Source organism: Globicephala melas, chromosome 10 (assembly GCF_963455315.2).
Source record: "Globicephala melas chromosome 10, mGloMel1.2, whole genome shotgun sequence".
NCBI classification, from domain to species: Eukaryota; Metazoa; Chordata; class Mammalia; order Artiodactyla; family Delphinidae; genus Globicephala; species Globicephala melas.
The window spans coordinates 4,573,614-4,587,192 of NC_083323.1; the positions used below are offsets into that span (position 1 = coordinate 4,573,614).

A 13,579-nucleotide genomic window follows, 5' to 3' on the forward strand; every position below is an offset into this window, starting at 1 on the left:
TGCCGAGGCACAACTTTGCCGAGGCCCAGCGAGATCCAGGCGCGCGCTCCGCAGGAAATATAGTCCCTGCTGGCTGGCGGCTCTCGCGGGCGGCGGCGGCGGCGGCGGCGGCGGCGGGGCGGGCGCGCGCGAGGCTGCGCGGGGCTCCCGGCGCCGGGGGGCCATGCGCCGGGCCGCGCCGGCAGCCTGGGGACCCGGCGCAACTTGCCGGGCAGCCTGAGGAGTTGGGGCGGCCGCGGGCTCGGCGCCGCGGCGCCCGGCCGCCTTTCTTCCCCCTCGCCAGAACCCGCCTCCCTTTTGGCCGTGGGGGAGGGGGCTCGTGTCCCCCCCTCCTCGGAGACCCGGTCGGCCCCCGTCCGCTCCAGCCCCCGCGGAGCCGCGCAACTTCCCCGGAGCTGGGGCCAAAGTGAGCGCAAAGTGCTGCCCAAGTTGCCGGGATGGAGCTACAGAGCCGGCCCGAGGCGCTCGCCGTGGAACTCGCGCGCCACCAGGTAGGCGGTCGGGGGCTGCGGGCCTGGGGTCGGGGCTCCAGGCGCCGGAGACCCGCGTCCTCTTCCCCGTCGCAGGGTCTTCAGGGCTGGAGGGGCTCGGAGGGGCCCCTCCTTGAGCCTGCCCCAGGGGCGGGGGGAGTATGTACATGAACGGACCCCCCTTTGGGCTTCCCCTCTGCCCCCTCCTTTCGTACAATCCTGCACAGTTTGGGGGTCGAGGGCCCTTGGGACCCGAGCCTGGAGTCTTCTCTTTCTCGAGCAGGGTCTGCAGGACAGGGGTCCCGGGAGGGGACCCCTTGGTGCGCCTGCCCGGGGTGCGTGTGAGTGTGTGCGCCGACCCCCTCCGGCCCCCATCCCCCGGTGCAATCCTGCACAGTTTGCAAAAGTAGTTTTGGCGATTGTTGCTCGGGCGAGCAGCGGCGTGGCGGCCGGAGCCCGAGCGGTATTGCGGCGTGCGCGTGTGTGTGTTGGGGAGATTAGGACGCGACTTGAATATTTATGAGCTTTGCTCGACACGGACTCGCCGTGTTTACTTGGCTCTTTGTTCCTCCCCCCTCCCCCGGCACACACTCACACTCACTCGCACACGTACCCCGGCCTGCAAACTTGCACGGCTCGGGCCGCGCCGCCGGGTGGCCACGGCCCCCGCCCCGCCCCGCGAGCTGCCCAGATGCGGCGGCAGCCACAGGTAAGCGGCCCCGTGCGGCACTGCCCGGCCGCCGCGCGTGCGGGACGCGGCCGGGGGAACTTGGGGCGCGCGGCTGGCGGCCCGGGCCGGGGGCTGCGGCCCGCGGGGCTCCGGGCGCACTTGACGCCCGGGGCGGCCGGCCTGAGCCCGCTCCTCCGTGTTTCCGCAGAACGGCGACCTCAAGAAACAGCTCCACGAGAGGCAGCCGCGGATCGCCGCGCTCAGCGACAAACAAGTAAGCGAGCTGGAGCCTGCCCCCCGCCTCCCGCCCGGGGTGGGGAGGAGGGGTCGCCGGGCACTTTGGCAGCACCCTGAAAAGTGCCGGCCTCGGCGCCGCGCGCTCAGACTCCCAAAGGAGTCTCTCCAGCCCTCAAAGTTACCCGCACCCCCTTTTCTGGAAAGAAAGAGCCGGATTCTTGGAGGCCGAGGGGGGAGAGCGCGGCTCCCGCGGTGGCCGAAAGAGAGAAGCTGCACTTAAAAGGCGGCGAGCAGCCCGGCGTCCATTTTGAGTTGGTGGACATGTTTTTGGAATGTGGAAATTCTCCCGGCTCAGTGTCCCCCGCCTCACGCTGTTGTAAGGGTGGGGGGAGAGGGGGCGGTAATTCGGGCCTGGACACCAAACTACTTGGAAGCGATTTCTGGGTTCCGTTGCAAATCTTATTTAAAGAATCGTTCCTCCGGGCCCCCTTCCCCTCCACTTCTCCAGCATCACTTTTATTCTTGGAACCTGACGCCAGCTCCCGGGGAACAAAAGAAAGGCGCCCCCAGGACCCCCCCAGTTCCGCCCCAACTTTGGTCTCCGGGCATCAGGTGTAGACTGGGACACGCAAGAAGCTCATTGCGATGGGGGGCACGGCCGCCAACCCCTCCTGGCCCCTCGGCGAGGAAAAGTTGTCCATTGTGACTTAGTTGCGCTGAGCTCAGCGGTACGGGTTTCAGCACCACGAACAGATGCCGCCGCCGGAGCGCGGCCGGCCGCGCGCCCCCGCCCCCTCCCTCCCCGCCGCTCGCTCCCCTCCTCCTCCGCCCCTCCCCCTGCGCTCCCTGCCGGCACACGCACTCCCGCCCCTTCCCCGAGCCGCCCCGAGCCGAGAACTTTGAGCGGCACAGCCAATGGCGCTCTCGGGGCTCCGAGGCTGGCGGGGGCGGGGGCGCCGGCGCCCTCCCCGCTGCCCCCTCCCCTTCCTCCGCCCGCCCCGCGCGCCCGCCCCCGCCCCGCCGCGCCCCCGGGCCATCGATCGCGCTTCCTTCGGAATGCCGGCCGCCGCCGTCAGCATCAAACTTGGCCCGCGCTGGCCCCCGCCCCCCCACCGGCCGCTGAGCTGGCCCCCTTCTTCCTCCCTCAACTCCCGGCGGGGGCGGCCCGTGCAGAAGCCCCCTCCCCGGAGGGATTGGCGGTGCGGGGAGAGACGTGGACGAGACTGGCGGGGGAGAACTCGGAGGCCGAGTGTTCATTTCGAGTCTTTAAAGTTGAAAAGTGGTGGGAGGGGGCGTGCGGGAGAGGAGGGGGCCGGGGGTTGCGGAAAGAAAGATGGCTGTTCCCGCGGGTCCGCGCCTGGTCGGGGGCGCCCGGCCGGACGGGAGGGTTGGGACGAATGCATTAACCCCTTTCTGGCGGTGCCGCGGCCCCCCTCCCCGGCCGCGCGCGCCCGCCCGCCCGGCCCGCGCCCCCGCTCAGGAGTGGAAGCTTCCATTCCCGCCGGAGGGTGGGGGGGCGGCGCGCGGCCCCGGCGAAGTCGGGGAGTTCGCGGGGGGAGGGGACCCAGGCCCGGCATTACCATTTTGATTGCTTTGATGCCATTTTTGGAGGGGGAGGGGTTGGAAGACCCTTCTCCGCTGAGCACAAAGATGTTTAATCACGGTATGGAATCAAATCAAATACTTTCTTTAAAAAAAAAAAATCCACCACCAAATCTGGTACAGTGTGATAGCCGAGGGTTACTAAGCCTTTTTTCCACTGGGTAAAACGGCAAGTTGTTGACTCTTATGCTCGGAGTAGAAGATTTAAAAGAGAGAGAGAGAAAATCCAATAATCCGGCAGCTTTTATCGCAACAATGTCTCTTTATGTGTGCTTCTGCATGGCAGTAGTTTTACTGTTTGGAGTGGCTTTTCGGAGCTTAGGTTTGATCATTTCTGTATTGTAGCCAACTATTTCAAGGCTGTTTAAATTTTTATGATGATAGTAAATGAGTGGCGATTTATTATCTGTCATGCTTGAATTTAGACGAGGCAGAGAGAAACATTTGAAAATCATGTTTGAAGGTTGCGGTGCCGCCCGGCGAAGGAACTGTCCTACTCCAGGCTGCCTTTCCCTTTAAAATTGAACTCGGAGAAGGATGCTTGTGAACGGCACGTACCTCCATCTTTTTGTGTGTGTGTGAGTGTGTGTTTAAAAAGAAAGAAAGAAAAAAAACAGAAACTTTTGTTTTCTGGCCTTTTAAAAACATTTCTCTTTTAAACGACTAAAAATAACATCCGGTAAGTATCCGGCGTTTGTCCTGGCCGTTGGAACTTGTGTTTGTAACTGTAAGTGTGGTGTTTTTCCTTTTTCCTTTGTGGCATTTTATATAGCAAGGGCTCATAAAAGAGGGAGGGAGGGCCTGGGGCTGTGGTGTAGCATGTTAATAAAGCTGCCTTGTCTCTCCCACGCTCCGCGGTGAAATCCTTCAGAGGTCACCTACGAAATGAGTTGGGCAGACGTAACATTTACTGTCTTTCTCTCCTTGGGAGAGTTTGGTGGAGATTGGCAGCTTGGCTGGGGAAAGGTTGATGCATGAGCCCTTGGCGGTGATTGGGGCTGCACCCAGGGCTTCGAAGAGGAGAAGCAGGCTCTGCTTAGTCACCCCAGCGCCTGCCCAGGAGGAGCGGAAATGCCGGATCAGGGATTAAAAAGCCAGTGTTTCAGAGTTTGCTTTTAACGCAACAGAAGAGTAAAGGTAGTGTCCCTTTAGTGATGTGCTTGGGGAAGAGCTCACACCATCTTCCTCTCGGGAGATGTGGTTTTTTTGTCCTGCTCCCGCTTGGAATATGGGGTAGAAAGGTTACGTTTCAATTAAAGGTGTACACGAGGAGGATGAGCTTGATAGTAAAACGGACAGATGACCCCATTATCCACATTTGTTAGAGGTACAGTAGCGGCGAGTGATACCTTTTGGTGCCTAGCCACCAATTTCCCATTCATGCCCTTGGCACTGGACTTTACTTAGTTACTTCTAGAAACATGGACAGGTGCTTAAAGATGTTTATCAAGGACTCCTAGAAGAAGATGGGTTGTTTGTTGGTCAGAAGTAGAGAGATACAAAGTCTGTGTAAGTGTCCAGCGTTTCTCCCACCATTGGTGGACTAGGGGATAAACAAGAAACCAGCTTCCATAGGACCGTGCTATTTGAAAACAGAGTTCATATTTTTTCCTTAAAGAAAAAATAATGAAGAGAGCTGTGGGGCAGGTGGTCGGATCTGAGTTGTGGGCCAGCCCACTTTGGCCAGGCTGCATTCCCAGGTGTGGCGGCCCCTCACCACTGGGTTGTGATTCCGGTGGAAGATGGACCCCGTCCGTGTCTTTAACAAGATATGATGTGTGAAGACTTCATTAGTTGCTCCAGTGGTTTTATGCCGTGAATTTGCAGCACATGCAGAGAGGCAGTAACATTTTCATCTAAATTGTCAAGCAACAAGCACATCCGTGTAAATAACAGACCCGTCATAAATCCTGGAGGGTTTGTGTTTTTTTCCTCCCTCTTTGGAGTTCTCGGCACAACATGTAGATGCCACGGGAAGCAGGCATCTTCAGACCTGAACTTCACGCAAGTCCAGCTTCCCCACAGAGCGTGAGAGGAGCCTCCTGTCTCAACTGCAGTCCGAGCTGGCATGGCAGAGAGAGCACCGGCCTCCGCCCCAGTGAACTTGGGGCCTTGTGTGCCGCTCCATCCGTCGACTTGATGGACTCCGGATTCCAAGGGGATGTCCTCAAGTGCAGCAATAAAAATGTCTTCTTGAAAGGTATCACGTATGTGGCATTCGCCCAGGCGCTGAATCACATCTTCACAGTGATTCACTAGCTATTGTACCTTGGACACCAGAGGGATTCTACAGTGGAAGCGTCCACCAAACAAAATTGCAGGGTGGGTTTATTGTGAAAGCTCCCCAGTTGTTTTCAGTCCTTCAGTAAAAGGATGCGCCATTGTCCAAGCTCTGCCCCCGAGTCTGCTCTCAGCCAGGAGGCCAAATTTTAATCTTCCTGACCTAGAGTTCAAGATCGCATTCTTAAACTAACACCATTACATGTGAAAGAGAAAACTAATGCTGTCTCTCCAAGCTCCGCCTTTCATGTTCTGGAAAAGAGCATGGGGTTGAGACAGCAGGGGCCTAGTCCTGGCTTTGCCTGCTGCCACCTGCTTGGCCTTGACCCCTGACTCCCCCTCCCACAGCCAGAGTCTCCCAGACCCACACTTTGATCTGAGCCATATTCCTGGGGCCCCTCTTCCCCTCCATCTGTCCACCCCTCTGGTCCCTCCCGCATCATCTCTTAGCTGGAAGATTACAGTAGCCTCCACACTGCATCCACTTAAAAAAAAAAGCTTTATTGAAATATAATTCACATATCACATAATTCACCCATTTAAAGTTTACAGTTAAGTATTGTTTTGTACGTTCACAGATATTTGCAGCCGATCACCACCATCGATTTTAGAACATTTTCATCATCTCAGAAAGAAACCCTTTGGGTGTCATCCCCGCTGCACACCCCACCCCCAGGCCCTAAGCAACCGCTAAGCTACTCTCTGTCTTTATAAATCTACTTTTTATCGCTATAGAGTTACTCATTCTGGACTTTTATGTGAATGGAGTTATATAACGTGTGGTCTTATCTGACGCGCTTCTTTCACTGAGCGTAATGTTTCAGGGTTCTTCCAAGTTGTAGCGCGTGTCAGTACTCGATTCTTTCTTATGTCTGAGTAATAGTCCATTGTATGGGAGACGGCGTTTTGCATCCGTTCACCAGCTGGTGGGCACTGGGCTGGTTTCCACCTTCAGGCTCCTGTGAACAGTGTACTGCGTTTCCTCATGCCCCCTCTGGCTCATCCTCCACCAGAGTAAGTGTCTTAAAACTTGAACAGGATCACGGCGCTCCCTTGCTTGAGACCTTCCAGTGGTTTCCCCGCTGCTCTCTGCGGGGGCTGACCCTGCCCCCCTGCTCGGCCCCCAGCAGTGCGGCTCCTTGGCTGTTACCCAGCAGGGCCTCGGGTACCGCAAGCGTCTTCCTGTCCTGGAGCCTGCTGACCGTCATCCGTCCTCATCTTTTCCTGAACGTCCGACGTCTCTGCTGGACCGTAAGCTCCCTGAGGAGCAGGGGCCACGCTGCTCCGCCCCCCCCCCCCCCGGGATCCGAGAGCAGTGCCCTGTCGGGCTGGATGCTTATGGGGTGAACGAGCAGGTGACCGTGAGAAGATAGGTGTGCGATCGGTGGTGGTGAGCAGCGGGGCCCAACTGGAGTCCCTGGGAGCCATCCTTTTTAGGCCTGCAGTGAACAGAGTCTTAAAATCATATGTTTGGAACGAGCAGGCAGAGATGAATAAGACTGGAAGCTCCCTGGTCTCGGAAACCTCACAGGAGAGTGAGGTGTAGGTAACCACGTGTCAAGGAAATTCCAGAAAAGTTCTGCGAAAACCACGCCTTGTGGCCCTTGGGGATGGAAGACAGCTTCCTGGGGGAGGGGGTCCCCAAGGGCGCCTGGGGTCGTGGACAGGAGGAGCCGGTGGCCCAGTTGACGGCTGATGGCCTGAGGAAACCTGCACGTGCTGGCGAGTTTCTGGCAGTTGAACCATGGGAGAGAGACAGACAGACAGACAGCAGAGAAGGCAGGCTGGGGCCGGAGCCAGGAAAGCACCGAATGCCAGGTGAAGGGCCTGGGTTTTGTGCCAGGGCTGGGAAATGGCCGGGGGCTTTCAGGGCTCTGGTGCTGAGGGGAGATTAGAAGGGGGAAGCGTGAAGGAGGCCTGAACCCACTCCCAGCTTGGCCCGGCCATGTGAGCTCCCTGATGCCTGTCACCTGCGTAGGAGGCTCTTGCAGGGATGGTGACACCCGCGTGTGACGTGGGAGAGGAGAGGAGGCTGCTGGACCCTGGGTGACCGGCACATAACAGGCTGTGAGGGCAGGGACTTGTGCGGACCCTCCCCCTCCTGCCTTCACCAGAGCTTCTTAAGGCTGAGAAGTTAGTGGGGGGACACTTCTGGAACCCTCTAGAAGATGACTCGGTGGGCATCTCTGCGCGGTTGGTTTAAGGGAAAAAAATGTGTGTGTGTATATAACATATTTGCGTGTATAGATTATATTTTTATTGTTGACTTTGGTTTTTTTTTTTTTTTACTGTTTATAGAGTGTATGATAACAAATAGTAATTACAGTTGACCCTTGAGCAACGCGGGGGTCAGAGGTGGCGACCTTCTGCACAGACGCTGTGTATATAGTTGGTCCTACATATAAGGCAGGGCCTCCGTATCCGTGGATTCAACCACCCGTGGATCACATAGGACTGCAGTATGCACTGCTGAAAAAATCTGTGTGTAAGTGGACCCGCATAGAAGTGGACCCGCGCAGTTGAAACCCACGTTGTTCAGGGGTCAACTGTGTATTGATTTGTGCCGGTAAATACGCGTGAAGTCTATGCAGTGTATGTGACATCGGTTGACAGTTTGTCCAGGATTATATTACTAAAATGAGAGGAAGAATTTGTTGAAATAAGACAAATAATTACCATGCCCCTGCTAAAGTAAAACCTTGCTGAGGAAGGCGGTGATTCTTGTTATTATTTCTGTAACATTAGGAGCTAAGGAAGAATTCGACTTTTAACAAAGTTTTTATTGTGAAAGCAACACCTGCTCGTTGGGGGAAAATTCGCAGCGCAGATGTGAGAGTCATAAAGCGTGACCCCTCTTCTGCCCCGTCCTACGCATGGACGAGAGCAGCGCTGGCTCTGAGGTGTGATCGTAGGATGTGCTCTGTGCGCATGCGGCGTCTGTAACATGGATAAACGTGCTTAGTGGATACGCTACTAAGCACGCTATGCCTAAACTTGCTTTTGACCGTTGACATTGTGTTCCGGACATCTCTTGAGACCAATGCAGTTTAATTCCACAAACGTTTAATGATGGGCTCCTGCCTGGCGGAGGATGCGGGGGTGACGGTGGGTGATGTGCTATTGTTAATAATCGCAGCATTGCATGTTATAAGGCTTTACCCTTGCGAGGTGGTGTCGCTTGGTCTCTGCTTGCAGAAAGTTTCACATGTAGTTCGGGAGGCTGGCGTACCCACCGTTACCCCTCCCGTGAGTTCTCTGCAGGAGAGGTTTAGCTCGGGGGCTCAGCCAGCAGCAGACGGGGTGATGTGCTGTGATGAGGTGCATGGGATTGCTCTCAGGAGGTGACATTTGCACCTGTGGGGAAGCAGAGACCTTGCACACCCAGCACCCTGCTCTGTGCAGCACTGGTATTCTTCGGTGGGTCTGTTCCATCGCGTCTTTTAATTTGATTGGCGTGATCATCTCACGGCTTGGGTCAGGCGGGGCAGGTGAGAGAAGGGCAGCTTCCCAAGGTCAGACGGCTTGGGACCCCGGAGAGGGTGCCCTCTGTTTCAGTCCTTGCCTGGCCTCTAGCTGGCCCCCTGCCTCTAGGGTCTGACAAAGCATAGCTGGAAGAGCAGAGGCCGGACAGTCAGGACACCAGGGTTCCTATCCCAGCTCTTTGCCTCCGGCTGTGTGGCCTCGAGCAAGTCATTCTGCTTCCTTGAGCTCTGTTTCCTCTCTGTAAAGTGGGTGTAGTAGTTGTAAAAACTACCCCACCGGGTTATTGTGATGAAATCAGATCAAAGATGAGAAAGTGCATCTAAACTCCCGAGCAGAGCAAAGGGGTTGATTTGAAGAGAACTTTGTTGGCTGCATCAGTGACCCCAGGACACTCCTGCCACGCCCTGCCCTGCACCTGGGGGGCTGGAGCCTTTGCACTGTCGCTGGTCCCTCTTCGGGGCGTATGCTGTTCGTCCCTCCTGGTAGAGGTTGACGGTGACTGCGCCGCCTTCCTGCCAGTCCAAGGAGTTGGCTCTGATACGTTAGCCTCTTAAAACACCTGCTGTCGGAACCGTACAATTGATTTCAATCAACTTTGAATTTTTTCAAGGCGATGACTCTGATAATAACTTTGGAAATCCCATGATGCCTCATTAGAGCTGCTGGCTATGATGATTAGCCCTGTGATTTAGCAAGTTTTTCCTCCAACGCCTTTGTCTTTTCAGGACCGAATCGCGGGCTTGCCGCCGTTTCTGCTCCACTTGCGCGAGCTGCTGCCTGAACGTGGCTGCTATCCGGTCCGCCAGCGAGCCCGGCTCGGGGCCTGAGCACGTGGGGGGCCCTGCCCGCGGGGCAGCGTCCCGGGCACACCCTGGTCACGCACGGAGGGCTTGAGGAGGCCCCTTTGCGGGGTGTGTGTTGGCTCGCCCTCCAAGGCCCTTGCCGCAGACACGGGAGGGCTTTGGGGGCAGAGGCGGTTTTCTGGAGGAGGGTGCAGCTGCTGTTCACCTTCTCCACACTGTTGGAATTTACAGCTTTTCAGGAAATAGGACTCTGGGTTTGACTTCACTTGCAGAAGAGTCCCGCTAAGAAGGCTTTTCACTTTTTTCTCCGAGGAGCACGTAAGAAAGAGGTTAAGCACCGGCTTTACAACTGGGTAGACTGGAGTTGTAAACCCCGCTCCGCGCTTCGAAGGCCGTAAAATGGGGTAACAGTGCAGCGCCCGTGAGACAGCCGAGTGCTGGCGTGTGGGGTGCTCGGGGGACGACACGCACGTGGCGCTGGCGGGATTAAATGAGATGAGACGTGACCCTCGGGCCATGGTGAGCCCTCAGCAGGTGGGGTGCAGGCGTCACAAGTCACAGCTTTCCCATCTGATGCTGACCCTGGGCCAGGCCCCTTCTAGCTCTCCAGGGACCAAGTCGGTCACTGTTCACACAGCCCTTTAGGGAAGGCCCAGGGGACGGCTGAAGCCCAGAGAGGTTGAGTGGCTTCTTGTCATCACACAGCTGGCAAGGGAAGGAGCTGCAGTCCAGTTCTGGGCCCTTGTGGCCTCACTATCTTAGCGCCTACGCTGGAGCATGTGGCGGAGACATGACAACACTGTGCCCTGCGTATGAAAAGTTTGGTGTGTCGTGTAACTCCAGGGCATGTGTTCCAGTAAAAGGAAATGGAGATGGTACGTCAGAGAGAGCCACCAGCAGGCTAGCAGCTGTTCGTGATAACGAGTGGGAATTTTACCCTGAAGTGCAAGGTCGTGGAACTTGGGAGGGGGCCTGGGTCTGCATCCGGTCTCTGCCTCTGGCACCGGGCTGGGGAGCGTGGGGCAGGCTGGGTGAAGTGAGGGGTCTCGGCAGTGCAGAAGCTGAGCCGGCGGCAGGCGGGAGGTTTGGACTTGACCCCGAAGCAGATACTCCTCCACCCCCTGCTTTGTCATCCCTGCTGTGGCCTGCGCTGCTCTCTGGCTTGGCTACTTCAGTATTTCCTGTTATCACTGTTGCTGTTGTTTTCTACTTTAAGGTGGAGGCATCTTTCTCATTTGGAAACGGCCTGTATTCTCCAAAGGAACGAACACGCTTCTTAAGTTTTTTTCCCCCTTTGGGTCATTACTTATTGTTTGGTAGTAGTTTCCGAGCGTGTGATGAGAAACGCTGATGCAGCTTCTTCTGGTGATGACCTCTGACTGCCACCAGCGGGCGTCCCTGAAGCCTCAGATGGGCTGCGCTTTGCTTTTTTTTTTTTTTTGGCTAGGCACCTGTGTCGGTCTTGTTAAAGTGCAGCAGAAGGAAGTACATCCATGGGGGATTTTTTTTTTTCTTTTTTAGTTCAGGGTTGAGCGGTCCTTAGCCCCCAGGTAAGATAAGGTCAGGTTGTGTGGGTCCTTGTCTCAAAATGGGGACAGTGCTACTTCCCAAGCAGGGTTGTCCCAAGGGTCAATGAGGACGCGTGTCTCGAGTGCCAGGTGTAATTCCTGGCTGGCCTGCAGCGGGGCAGCTGAGTAATAGGGGAACTGTTATCAGCATAGTTTATTAACAATCATACGAGAAGCAGCGATCTGGCTGTGCCCCAGAGATGCTACTGCCATGGAGATGTAGACGGGCAACTGTAGCTTTTTGTTGGGACAGAGACCTCTGGGTTGCTTCTTTGTCTCCACGGACGGGTGTGTCCGCAGTTGGGACTGGGCCCTAAATTTGGGATTTGGTCTTTGGACCCGAGACTTGGTCTGACGGCGTAAAACATAGGATGTGCAAGGCCGGGGGGGCCTTTGCGGGGCGCCTCCCCAAGCCCCCTTTTTCCAACTGGAACTACGGCCCTGAGTAGAGGTGGTGATGACACCCGGGGGCCCCGGGGGTCCCAGGGCTCCAGTCGTCCTGACCGCGGCGCAGCCACACGAGAAGCCCGTGGTTCTCCTTTAAGCCATTAAGTTCTTTCTGTTCGCTGGTGTTTTGTTTCAGAAGCGGCTTGCCCACGAGGGTGGCCGCTGTTTGAGACATGCTGGGGTCCCACACACGATGTTCTCGTGCCGACAGTAGGGCCGCTGGGGGCACAGCACGGTGGTTTTCAGAAGGTGGTCGTACTTTCAGAGCAGCTGGCTTCCGGTTGGCACAGGTCGGGGTGGCAGCTCTGGCAGGACACGGTGCATTCCGGAACTGTCCGTTTCATGAAACTTACTGCATCAAATTGACTGTCGACCTCTAGGTACAGGTACATTGCAGGAGGATGAGTACCTGCCGAGCCTGCTTGCCGCCCAGGCCGCCTGCACGCGCGTCTGCACTGGGGGGTGGAGACTGGTTGCGGACGTGTGTATGGCCGAGGCCGTAACCTACACGTTCACAAACAGGGAAGCGTCTATCAGATTCTGCAAAGTCACCCTCCAAAGTAGAAAAGGTGATAAAAAACACTAATTTGGGGGGGATCCATCTTTAGGGGAGATAATGGCTGCCTTTTGATCTCTTGGGTGGAGGCAGCAGAAAGTTACTTGAAATGGCAGATGGGGGGTTGGCTGTTGGGGCCTCCCTGGGGGACACATCCCAGCAGGCCATCGTGGGGGACACCGTCATCAGTTTGGGGAGAAGCTTTTTGCCCCAGGAAAGAGAACAAGACAGGGATGGGGCAGGCAGAGAGGAAGGGAGAGGGGTGTGTTTCTTTTCGATGTAACTCAGGCGGAAAGCGAATCTGCACCTGTAAATGAACTTGAAAATGCAATTAAAAATATATACGTATTAGAGACTGTGATCCAGAATTTCCTGCGAGATGCAGGTTACCAGGTGACAAGCCGCATTCCTTACAACCAGTGGCACCAACTCTTCTCCGTGATTAATGCGTCTCAGTGGTGACGAACGCACCCCAGGTGAACGCCGCTTTATTCCTTAAGCTACGGCCCCGCTGAGTGCAGGGTTTTCTGTACCTTCAGCACCAGCGTCCTTCTCCCAGCTGTCACTGCCAAGGGGACACGGGCTCAGGAAGCTTCCTCCAAGGGCCTGTCCTGGCTCGACGAGAGGTGACAAAACAGTCAGCCGTGTTGTTGTGGACAGAGGTCAGAGGGGCCCTGGACGCTGTTACGGCTGCAGGCGCTGGGAAGTGGGCACATGGCAAAGAGTGCCCGGCTGGGTCTTAGAGCAGGATCCGGGGCCTGGGAGGCCAGGGAGGTGCGGCGTCTGGAGCTGGAAGGGGACAGGGTGGCAGAGCCCCTGTGTCTCGTGCTCCTTTGTGTTTCCTCCGGGGTGTGCCCACCAGCGTGTGCAGAAGTGAGCGCTTGGGTGGTGAGGGTGGCAGCCACAGCTCAGTACCAAGTTGGGACGTTTGGCACGTGCCACTGGGCACCCAGTCTGTGCTGGGCACTGGGGACACAGCAGTGGACAGAAGAGGCCCTTGAGATGTGCTCACAGTCCGAGAGGGGAAACAGGCAACAGGCAGAAACCATCGTAAATGAGTTACGGAGTTGGTGGGAAGGTGACCAGCGCTCTGGCAGAGGTAGAGCGGGCGAGGCGCGCGGAGCTGGGGGCAGGCGGCTATTTTAAATTTTTAAATAGTGTGTTCGAGAGGGGCCTCGGGCCTTGGAGCCAAGGCCTGCAGGAGTAGCTGGAGGAGTGAGCCCTGGGGCTCTCTGCAGGAGGAGTGTCCCAGGGAGAAGGAACAGCTCGTGCAAAGGCCCTGAGGTGGGTCGTGCCTGGCGTTTCCCACGGAGGCCAGTGCGGCCGGGAGAGTGAGTGACAGGTGAGTGGGGGGGGGTCAGAGAGCTGATGGAGCAGGGCGGCGACTGGTCTGTCCAGCACGGCTGACCCCCCCCTTTAAATCACCGACTGGCCGTGATGAAGAAGCGAAAGCGGCCCTTTCG

The 13,579-nt window shown here is 56.9% G+C and overlaps 1 protein-coding gene across 3 annotated transcripts in view; it reads left to right on the forward strand.

Moving 5' to 3' along the window:
• The first annotated feature begins 222 nt into the window (after positions 1-222).
• Positions 223-13,579, forward strand: part of PHF21B (PHD finger protein 21B) — a 95,296-nt gene continuing 81,939 nt past the window's right edge. For 2 of the 3 annotated variants that reach the window (XM_060306386.1, XM_030855672.2), the window contains exons 1-2: positions 223-491; positions 1,349-1,414. In XM_060306386.1, the coding sequence (XP_060162369.1) occupies positions 438-491; positions 1,349-1,414 (120 nt within the window). In that variant the 5' untranslated portion in view covers positions 223-437. Of the gene's footprint in view, positions 492-1,104; positions 1,180-1,348; positions 1,415-13,579 lie in introns of those variants that run through there. The other variant, XM_060306385.1, reaches the window with a different exon arrangement.